At 37.2% G+C, this 12,087-nt stretch overlaps 1 protein-coding gene across 50 annotated transcripts in view; it reads left to right on the top strand.

The window, feature by feature from the left end:
* Positions 1-12,087, top strand: part of PARD3 (par-3 family cell polarity regulator) — a 717,956-nt gene that overhangs the window by 298,063 nt on the left and 407,806 nt on the right. For all 50 annotated transcript variants that reach the window (XM_028826180.2, XM_077946211.1, XM_028826181.2 and 47 more), the window contains one exon: positions 6,302-6,482. In XM_028826180.2, coding sequence (XP_028682013.1) covers positions 6,302-6,482 — 181 coding nt within the window. The remainder of the gene's footprint in view (positions 1-6,301; positions 6,483-12,087) is intronic.

Genomic DNA, 12,087 nt, shown 5'->3' with positions numbered 1-12,087 from the left:
GAAGAGAGAGTCATGGAGGCATCTTCAGGTTTATTCTTGTTTCTAGTATTCTCCAACATGTTTTGTGCTTTATCCAGGGCCAAAATATGATGCCTTTTTAAAAGAAATAAAAGTCTTTATTTAATAGTGAAACAATTCTAAATATTCACATTGAGTATCCAATGACACCCATCATAATTGACTTCCCCTGGATATGTTTAGCTTATACATGAAGAAAGCAATGGAAAGTGAGAGATTGCTCACAGGGTGTCACAATAAAATGGCTTCTCAGGGTGTGTGGAGTTTGAACCTAGAGGTCTTTGAGATTTCACTTAGACTTGGCTTAAATCAGCTTTCATTTTCCTGTATGAGGGTAGAATCTGCAAGTTCTGATCCTTTTAAGCCCTCTGTTTAAGACTGAGTGATGGCATCAGCAGCATGGAATTGTCTGTGATGATCTTTGTTACCCTCCGATATGTTCAGAAAAATTTTAAGTGGTGTCATCAAAATTGCATTAATTTGGTAAAGGCAGGTTATTACCTTTGGTTAATCAAAAATGAACAGAATCCTATTCAAAGGCCTTCAGATGATCTTAGTTTGTAGGCTGCCTGTGCTGTGAATATGTTAGATGCTCCAGAGCAGGAAGATTTGGAGAAAATAGGATCTTTGACCTGATTTCCTGTCTCAAATTTATTCTGTATTTATTTATATGGTAGTCAGATTCATCTCTCTGAGCCTCAGCTTTGCTTCCTGTTAAGTGAAATAATAAAAATGTCTTTGTATTTCTGTGGGGCCCTCTAGAGGAGGATGTAGAGCATCTGTGGAAGCTCTTCATTTTGTGGCCATATCTATGTTGAACGTGCATTTTCTAGCATGTCGTCTTCTTTCCTTGTTCTTTTTTCCCTTACTATTCCCGTGTAGATCCAAGACACAGCGATTGAGCTTTGCATCAGTTTTCTTTACTCTTGAAACTGATTCTCATATTCACAAAAGTAGAATGTATTTATCAACCATTACAACATAATTTAATAAAAGCTCATAGTAAACGTGCATATTGTGTTCTGGGAGTTGTATACCTTATCTCTCTATTTGTCCCACATCTGGCAGAGCAGGAATAAGTGGCTGAAAACAATGCAAATTCCTTACCTGACAGTTCTGCTTGGTAAAAGGCTGACATGGGTCAGAATGCTGTAAAATCAACGTGTTAACCATGCTCCTTTCTCGAGGCTCTAGGGGAGAATCCCTGTCCTTGTCTTCTAAATGCTGCTCACATTCCTTGGCTCATGACTCCCTTTGTTCATCTTCAAGGTGGACAGTGTAGTATTTCTCTGGCCATCATCGCGTCTCTCTCTGGCCACAGCCGGGTCTGGCTCTCCATTTTTCCAGACTTACGTAATTAGATGGGGCTCTACCTGGATAATGAAGGATAACCTTTCCATTTTAAGGTTCTTAAACTCCATTGGTCTGCAAAGTCCCTTTTGCCATAGAAGGTAACATTCACTAGTTCCAGGAGTTTGGGCATGGATAACTTTGGGGAGACCATTATTCTGTCTACCCACAACCACCATCCTCTTTTCCAAATGAGAGTAAGGTTTGGAGATGTTAGAGAGGCCACTGGATTTACCGACAGCTACCCCAAAAATAAGGTCAGAGCTGACTTTGAATGTAGCTTTCTCTGATTCTCTATTGCTGTTAGCCACTTTGCTACATGCAGTTGTGGGCTTTCAGGCCGTAATTTTACCTATTAAAGGGATTCCCTAGATCCAAGGGTTTTATAAGCATTTCTGTGTGATGTTTCTATAACAGGTTTTCTGTTGGGGGGTTCTGATGTTTCATAGTTAAAGTGACTTGTCCTGAGGTAGGGGAAAGTGGGTGACAATGTTTAGAGATTTTTTATACTTGGGCTATTGTAGGTGTTATTCAAATTCTGCCTGTCTTTTCTCATAGAGACTTGATAGATGAATGGAACAGAAGAGAGACTAATAATTATTGCAAGGAAAAAATAAACTTTCAAAATGATCTACTTTGTGGACAGCAGTAAAGATTCCATCTGTTAAATTAGAATTTGAGTAACATTTCACAAATTTAAAAGAGTTTTCCTTTACTTTTTGAAGGGCATGATAGAGATTTTTAATATGCAGTGTTTTTTTGTGAAGGTTCCCCTGTGATTTTTTTTTTTTTTGCGCTGTGTTACTATATGTATTCTTTTAGAGTAGATTTTCTAAAATTATATATCTTTCTCAATTTAACACAAAATTATTTCACCTGGCACTTAAATTTTGGTTTAAAAGAAAGCTGTAGAATTGTATGTTATTGGCACCAACTGTGATTCTATAATGTTTTCTAAAAATGTTGGAGATAATTATTGAAATTAATATATATGTAGAAGCTCTTCCATCATGTGTGGCATTTAAAGACTCGTTCTTTGTAATTTTCAATCTCCATTTTCAGTTTGCAGAAAGGACTCGATTCTTGAGAGAACACATCATTGTGAAAAGTTAATAACAAAACATGAATTTCATTTGCTTCCAATTAAGTACCAAAATGTCAAAACTTAATATCTTGAAAATGCATATTAAGCCACACACCTTATGAAAAGTATGATGATATTAAAATCAAGTGTAGCAATCCAAAATCCTCATGCAGAGCTTGAAATGAGTATTTTTACTTTTTTGGGGCTACAAAGGTACCTTGACTTTTAGTTTCATTGTTCAAACTGAAACTAAAATTGCGTGTTACTAGAAAGATGGGCATTATACTTGGACTGGGTTGTCAAACTAGGGACCATGGACCGAATTTGGCCCGTTTATTTTATAAATAAAGTTTTATTTAAATGTAGTCACAGTCATTTGTTTTTGTATTGTCTACTGGTACTCGTTCATACTATAATTGGTGAGTAGAGTTGTTATGAAAGAGACAGTATGGACCACAGCTCCAAAAATATTTACTGTCTTATTCTTTTCAGGAAAAGTTTGCCAATTGACCCCTAATCTAGTGGCATGCCTGTGCCTCTAATACAGGCAGACACTTGCCAGTCACTGTCAGATAAACAAACTGATTTTACTATATATGGATAATTTGGTGTATACATATGCATACCTTTCCATTTTTTGTAAATATTAAGGACTTCTTTTCCCATTTATGTTGTTCATTATAAGGTTGAGTAGCCCAATTATTCATCCTACTGTGATTTCTTCATACCAGGTACCTTGGTACGGTATGAACCCTGCTGTGGTTCTTCCAGATTGTTTAATCAGCTGATTCTATCTATACGTCAGCAGGTTTCTGAGCTTCCTGTCTGTCTTTGTGACTGTACAATGGTTTTCTTTGTTGTGTCGTAAATGGATCGATGATATATAAATGTTCATGGAAATAGCATTTGTTCAAAATGACAAAGCCATTTATAAAAGGAGGACTGTAATTATGAGTCCTACTCATATTCTGTATATTCACATTTCTGTTTTTTACCTGAGACAAGTATTGGCCTTGAAAAAGCTTGGACTGGAGGCAGGGGAGGGGTTTGTTTTGGTTCCAGTCATGGTTCTTTTCTTGGAAGGCTAAGCGGAGTTGCTAGGTGTGGGATTGAAGGGTGACTCTCCAAGGTGACAGCCATTGTGGATCCTTAGAAGTTTTTTACTCTTTGGGGTATATTTTCTATTTTATTTATTTTTTTTGAGATGGAGTCTTGCACTGTTTCCCAGGCTGGAGTACAGTGGCAGGATCTTGGCTCACTGCAACCTCCGCCTTCTGGGTTCAAGCAGTTCTCCTGCCTCAGCCTCCCGAGTAGCTGGGATTACAGGCATGCAACACTACGCCCTGCTAATCTTTGTATTTTTAGTAGAGACAGGATTTCACCATGTTGGGCAGGCTGGTCTCATAGTTGTGACCTCAGGTGATCCACCCACCTTGGCCTCCCAAAGTGCTGGGATTACAGGCATGAGCTACGGTGCCTCCCTACTCTTTGGGACTTACAAGAAGAAGTATATTAGCATCCTAAGAACTGTATTAGTTATAAGAAGACATAGAGTTATTTTTTTATTTTTATAGCTTTTTAAAATATAACATTTAAAACTTAATTTGAAATAATTTTATACTTCAGAAAAGTTGGTTTTATGGAAAGAGTATTTCCATATACGCTTCATCTATCCCTAATGTTAACATTTTACATAATCATAGAACAATTATCAAAAGTAAGAAACTCACACTGAGTCAGTACTGTCAACTAATCAGAGCTCATTAGAATTGTGCCTATTTTTTCACTAATGCCCTTTTTCTATCCTCCCACTGCATGTAGTTCTCATTCTTTCTCAGACTCCTCCAGTTTGCACAATTTCCTTATTCTCCTCATTCTTTCTTTTACTTTCATGACCCTTGATACTTTTGGAGAGCCTTATTTGTATTTCAGAATATCCCTCAATTTCTGTTTGTCTGATGTTTCCTCACGATTAGATGGAAGTTATACATTTTTGGCAAGAATACCACAAAAGTAATGTTATATACTTCCCAGTGCATTTTATCAGATGGTACGTGATATTGCTACATCTTACTATGAATGATGTTAACCTGGGTACAGCAGTGGCTGCCAAGTTTCTCCACTTCAATGATATTGCTGTTTTGCTTTTTAGTCAAAATGACTCTTCTGGGGAGACATTCTGAGCTATGCAAATATGCCATCTATCATCATATTCACACCCATTAATGTTAGCATCCATTAGTAGATTTTACCTGAACAATTTTTACTGTGGAGGTTGCCTAATGATGATTTCTGTTGCCATCATTCCTTCTATGTATTATTTGGAATGCTATAGCAGAGAACAGCTGTTTATTCTCTACCATTTATTTGTTCAAATATTTATATTATGGACACATGGATTTTAGTTTATTCTTTGGATAATGATCCAATGCCAGTATGATTTCTTTAGTTTGTAAGTTGTCCCAGCTTTGTCCATTGGGAGCCCCTTCAGGTTGACACCTGCTTCCCTTTGATGTGCCTTCATCATTTTTGAGTACCCCTTACTTTTTGACATCACAAGGTATTCCAGGCTTATCATGTGTTTCCCTGACCACAGCCCTGAAATCAACCGTTTGTCAAGGAGCCCTTGTTCATTAACTGGAGAATGGTATTAGAAACCATGATCGGGATACTAGATGTGCTCAGTGGCACTGGGGATGCCACTGTTTCTAGGATCTCTGTGTGGACAGAGCTGGGAACTCTGTATACTCAGACATTCATTAACAGTTGTTGGTATACTTACCCATTTGTCTGTGTATTTACCTAACTATGTACTTATAAAAACTGTGAGTTTGGCTGGGAGCAGTGGCTCATGCCTGTAATCCCAGCACTTTGGGAGGCTGAGATGGGCAGATCACTTGAGGTCAGAAGTTTGAGACTGGCCTGGCCAATATGTTGAAACCCTGTCTCTACCAAAAATACAAAAATTATCCGGGTGTGGTGGCATACACCTGTAATCCCAGCTACTTGGGAGGCTGAGGCAGAAGAATCACTTGAACCCAAGAAGTGGCGGTTGCAGTGAGCCAAAATCATGTGGTTGCATTCCAGCCTGGGCGTCTCAGCAAGTCTCCATCTCAAAACAAAACAAACAAACAAAAACTGAGCTCATACTGATGTCCTGGATTCCATTCTGAACACCAGTTTATTCTAGCTTTTTCTTCTCTGTAACTTCTGTTTCTGTGAAAACATCTGCTTTCATTATCAAAAATATTTGCACTCTTTTGTTCATTCTTGGTGTGTGTTTGTGTGTGTGTGGGTGTAATAGAGTGAGAATTGCTAAAGAGAAACAAATCTACTAACTAGAATAAATATTTGTACAACAGTTTGTCTTTAGCGTGTGTCTTATGCACAAATGAGAAGATACATGTTTAGTTTTTAATATCCCCTTTTTATGTGAATAGTAGTTCATACCATGTGTGTATACACATACACACACTCACACACAGATATATATGTATACTCATATATATACACACACTCTTTTGCATTTTTCTTTTCCATTTAAATATATATCCTATATTTTAAAGATTTGTATCTGTCCCTGACTTAGCATGCTGTGATAGCAAAGAATTTTATTATTTTTTACCCATAGACTTTTGAATATGAAATGTACGACTTAGAATTATACAAGTAAAGCATCAAAATTTAGGGAAAGACTGTTTCTTTGAGGTTTTTCTTCCTAAAACTTACCATTCTAGGGTCATTTATATCAGTAGTTTTGCACTATAGAATTATGTCAAAATAGTACAAAATTTTGGTAGTAAATTAAGTGCCTTTATATTTAAGTGCACATTTACCTTTCATTTCTAGCTGGTAGCAGTGTTTGATGAGCAGGATCCACATCATGGAGGTGATGGCACCAGTGCCAGTTCAACGGGTACCCAGAGCCCAGAGATATTTGGTAGTGAGCTTGGCACCAACAGTGTCTCAGCCTTTCATCCTTACCAAGCAACAAGTGAAATTGAGGTCACACCTTCAGTCCTTCGAGCAAGTAAGTGAAAGCTCTTTCTTCTCTTCACATTTCATCTTAATTTACAGGAATACCAACTTTTGTTATTCATCCATGCCCCTGTAAATGGAATTATCTGTTTTTTTTTTTTTTTTTTTTTCCAAAAATTAAGTTTAGGACCCAGGCAAATGTCCTTTGCACGAGAAGTAGGCAGTTCTTTACATTGTAATAGATTAGGCTTACTTTACTTTTGACTAGTAGACTTTCCGTGACTCACTAACTGTAAATAAGGACAATAGTTCAAGTTAAATTATTTGGATTTTCCTTTCCGTATATTTATCTGAATGATAGAACAAGTAGAAATGACCAAAGAGCTTTGCATTGAGACAAAACATGGCATCATTCATTATAGTCAACTCTGTTACAACCATCATTTATATTATTTGAACTTTATCTGAAGAGCTGGGGAAGAAGATACCTCCCTGTCAAAGTTATCTTCAGAGATTTGGGTGAGCAGAATACCTCTTTAGGGAAGGGGAATATGGACATAGTGAGTCCTGTGTGAGGAATCCTAGGACCCTTGGTATTCCAGATCTAGGATACTTGCCTGGAGAGTTCTGTTAGCCATTCTTGGAAGGTGCTCATAAAAGTCAGGTATTTTTACTACAAGTATTTAGTGTTTTTAGTTGTATAATCTTGTAATTGAGCAGTTGTTAAGAGTTAGAAGATCACTTTCAATAAATGTCTAAGCTTAAAAGATTTTTTGTCTAGGCGGGGTGGCTTATGCCTATAATCCCAGCACTTTGGGAGGCCGAGGTGGGCGGATCCCCTGAGGTCAGGAGTTTGAGACCAGCCTGGCCAACATGGTGAAACCCCATCTCTACTAAAAATACAAAAATTAGCCAGGCGTGGTGGCAGATGCCTGTAATCCCAGCTACTTGGGAGGCTGAGACAAGAGAATTGCTTGAACGATTGGAGGATGGAGGTGGAGGTTGCAGTGAACTGAGATTGTGCCACTGCACTCCAGCCTGGGCAACAGAGTGAGGGGAAAAAAAAGGATTATTTATTTTTTAGGTACATCTATTTGGAAACACTTCAGTTTTTTCAGGTAGAAAATTTGGGTCTTATGTGTATTAAGTGATTGGTAGTCTTCAGTAGATCTTTATAAATAGATGAGTAATAATATATGTTAATTATATATATATTTAGGATATAGAATATCAGTAGATAATATTTAGAATGTATAATTTATTCTTCTGAAAATGCATCCTAATTCCCGTTTTTTGCATTGATAGCAATCTGTAGTAATTTGGCAATTTGCTTCTAGATGTTTACAAACTACTTCTGCTTCTGTTGTCCCTTGAAGATACATATAAAGAGAACAAGGAAAGAAGAGCAGTTTAACAGTTAGAGGTCTGTTAGCCCATCAGAACCCACAGGACAAGTGTGCCATACAGAGGTGTAGAGAATTTAGAAGGTATCGTTCAAGATGGGATATGTAAGTGATGCTCTAGAGGATTGCGTGCAGCTGCAGACCAGTGCTATCCACTTACTACAGTTGCTTTCTATCATCCAGACAAGATCGGACTCAGATACAATGATGTGTTTCCAAGGATGCTTGGGGTGGAAGAGAACCTATAAGTTGTTTTAGTTGAATATTTTTTATATGCAAGAGATTTAGGTTTATTTATGCACATATGCAAGAAACTAATTTTGTGAACATAATTTTGTTTACTAGGATATACTGTTTAAAAAGTCTTACATTGGATTTGCTTTGGGCAGTGTTTTTCAAAAGGTGAGGCATGTACCGTAAAGGGTGTATAAAATGATGTGTAGGTGGTACACTAGTTACCCTGGTTGATTTTTTACTAGCTCATTAAACCTACGACTTAGTGGATATCTGCTTGGAATGATCCTGTGTATACAATGTTGACTGCCTAAATTTGACTCTTGGAAAAGTTTAATTAAATAGTAGTTCAGGTCTTCAGATACCAGAAGTTTGGAAAATAGTGTCTTTATTTGAGTAATAACACCGTAATGTATGCACTTAAATACAGAACTTTCTGTTGTGTTATTGTTGTAGTGTTGTACTTGTATCTTTTCTAAAGCAATATGTAGCTTTAATATAGCTGAACCATAAAAAGTATTAGAACAAAGGTTAATTCCTTTATGTTGATTTATGAATTTGATTGACATACTTTCCATCAATTTTTACCTTTTGACTGCCCTGGACTCAACAAAATTTCTAACTCATAACCATCCACATTTGACTGGCATTATGTGTTAAAATTTAAATGGTGTTTTAAACCATTTCAACAAATATCTATTTTTATCTTGTTTTTATTGAGAAAAAGAAGTTACATTTGAAACATATGTGTTGTCTTGCAGCCACCAGTGGGAGAATATGCAAATCTTATTTTCTTGTTCTCATTTTGGTATGCTAAGGTTTAGATTTTCAGGTCTTGGCAGGCATTGGGTTAAGCATCTACTATACACAGGTCCATAACTGTGTGAACGTAATGCATCACACATGAGTCACCTGTCAAGGTGATTTTTCATACTGCATTAATGACGTTCATTCAGACATAGAATATGAGTTTGTCTGTACTGGCCATGCTTTGTGCTAGGTGGTGAGTCCAGGGTTGAGTTAATAAGGCCTAGCGCTTGCTATCAAGGAGCTATAGTTAGTAGTAAATAGTTAGTAGTATAACTCTTTACAGATATGAAAAGAAAGAAGCCAACAATATGTAGAGATTTGCTTAACTGAAGGATAATCGACACTAATTGGGTACATGACTGATAAAGGCTTTTAGATAAATAAATTTCTAATTTTTGCCTTAAAGAAGGGGTGGTCACTTTCCTATGTTTTCCAATGAATGAATTCACTCATCTCCTTTGTTCCATAAAGAATTGGTGGAAATTGAGAAAAACATATAGAGTATGTATTTTTTTTTTCCATAGAAAAATGGATATGAAGTTTGGGTATTAATATAAAGCCTAGATGGTTTTCACAGATAGAATTCTCATCTTGAGGTCTTTTTATGTTTCCCTAGAAGCTGCCTTTAATTTAGCCTTGAGCTTTTTTTGTAGAAAATACAGAGAGATCGCTGATTTAGTTAAATCATTGCTCCTCAACCACAGGAGTGTTTTTTCTCCAAGGACCATTTATCAGTGTCTGGTGATAGTTTTGGTTGTGACAACTGGTGGAGTTGGGCATTGAGTAGAGGTCAAGGACACTAGTACATGCCTTACAAGCACAGGACAGTCCCACATCAGAGAACTCTGCAGCCCAGATATCAGTAGTGCCATGGTTAGAAATCCTGAATTAAATTTACATCATTGTTTGTGTAGTCAAAATAGCAGTTAACTTAAAACTTGAGAAATATTTTATTTATTCAGTATATTGAACAATATCCTGAATAACACCCTTAAACTAGAAGACAAACATGTGATTACTAGTTAATAAAAATGTAAGAAAAGAGGAAGTTAAGTAAGATAATCCAGGCTGGGCATGGTGGCTCACGCTTGTAATCCCAGCACTTTGGGATGCCAAGGCAGGCGAATCATGACGTCAGGAGTTTGAGACCAGCCTGGCCAACATGGTGAAACCCCATCTCCACTAAAAATACAAAAAAATTACCTGGGCATGGTGGCAGACGCCTGTAGTCCCAGGTATTCGGGAGGCTGAGGCATGGATAATCTCTTGAACCTGGGAGGTGGAGGTTGCAGTGAGCTGAGATCACACCCTTGCATTCCACCCTGGGCGACAGAATGAGACTCTGGCTCCAAACCTACCTACCTACCTACCTACCTACCTACCTACATACCTATGGAGAAGGGAGAGCATAGGATGGAGAAAGTAAAGTAGAAACTAGATGCATACTACTTCCTTCCTTCTGTATATTTGAGGTTGGAACTATATCATCTTTTACATAATTATAAAATGATCAATTTTTAATTTTTACAGTAAACATTTCAAAGGAATATTAATATTCATACATTTAATAAATTTCAATTTTAAAAACAAAAAATGAATATGAAATACCTGACCTTAAATATATTTTTAGTCGGTAGCCTAAATGTAACAAGAGTAACTATTTCAATTAACTTTAAGCAATTTGTACAAACAAAGGGAGATGTATCCTAAGGAAAAAGAGAACTGCCTAACGACAAGTACCCTGAAACTGTTTGTTGTTGGTATTGTTAATCTTAGAGTTTTGGGTGGGTATTACAGGATGAAAGAGATGAGAAATTATAATACTCTAAATCTGTCGTTCCTGGTGTCATTGAGTACCCAGTATTCTTAGTATAGAAGAAAAAGTGTGCAGATATAAGTTAAAGGAGAATGAACAAAAATTGGATAGTCCTCAGTTTAGACATGTCAAAATTTATTCCTGATATGTTTTAGTTTTTAAAAAAGGAAGAGGGAAGAAAAACTGCCGTGTATATTCACAGGGAAGGTCTAGAATCAATGACCAACCCAGTAACTCAGCATTTCTCAATCCAGACTATGCTCTGGAAATAGCATTTTTTCATTTGAGGGGATCAGAGCTTCTTAGAGAAATGCCTGAATGCAAGTCTGTACAGGAAATGTATGGAGTCATCCTGTCATATCAGAAAATAGAGCAGTTTTGAAAGATTACTTGGGTGGGCCAGAGGGCCTAGGAGGCGACACGATGCTCCTCCTGGCCAAAGACGGGACAGTGGGAGCCTCAATAAAGATAGCAACAGCAATACATGCATGAATGTATAATGATAATGAAACCAGCAAGCAAGGAGAAAGCTACCAGTGAACCATCTTATTATTTGGAAACCTTATAAAGGAAAGCAGCAATAATTCATCTATTCTATGTTTTCTTGTAGTGCGGTTTCACTGGATATTCAAATACTTGCTTTTTATGTAAGTATTTCAGCTAATAAATGAAGACATAATGATAGCATTGGAATATTGCTATTCTGCAACTTCTGATGAAAAGTGGACCTAGGTACTCATCATTGCTAGGGTCTTGATGTGTCCCCCAAATTTACATGTTGGAAATGTAATCCCTAATACAACAGTGTTGGGAGGTGTAGCCTAATGGGAAGTGTTCAGGTCATAAAGTTGCTTATGATTTGGAAAACTGTTCAAAGAAAGATAAAATTAACAGCCCGGGCTGGTAATTTATAAAGGACCTCATCTGTATTAAAAATCAAAATATTAGGTGAACATGGTGGTGTGTGACTGCACTCGCTGTGGCTCGGGAGGCTGAGGCGAGAGGATTTCTTGAGCCTGGGAGATCAAGGCTACAGTGAGCTGTGATTATCCACTGCACACCAGACTGAGTGACAGAGGGAGACTGTGTCACAAAGAAAAAAAGAAATGATCTATTCCGCATGTCCTTCATGTGAGTGGTATCACTGTATAACCAAATAGTAGATGAAGAGGAAATCACTTTGTATATATGTTATTAAAAATTACTTCTTAGTATAAAAAGAGTTTAGCATGAAAATAACTTAGTATAAAAAGAGCTTGAAGTATTAGGGTTACTCTGTTGCTTTGTCATGTGAGGACGCTGCATTCATTCTCTTTCCCTTCTACCTTCCTACATGTGAGGATGTAGTAAGAAGGTCCTCTCCAGATGCCAGCCCCTTGATCTTGGGCTTCCTG

Source organism: Macaca mulatta, chromosome 9 (assembly GCF_049350105.2).
Source record: "Macaca mulatta isolate MMU2019108-1 chromosome 9, T2T-MMU8v2.0, whole genome shotgun sequence".
Classification (NCBI taxonomy): domain Eukaryota; kingdom Metazoa; phylum Chordata; class Mammalia; order Primates; family Cercopithecidae; genus Macaca; species Macaca mulatta.
Note: the sequence above shows the minus strand (reverse complement) of the source record. Positions and strands in the feature narration are given on the sequence as shown.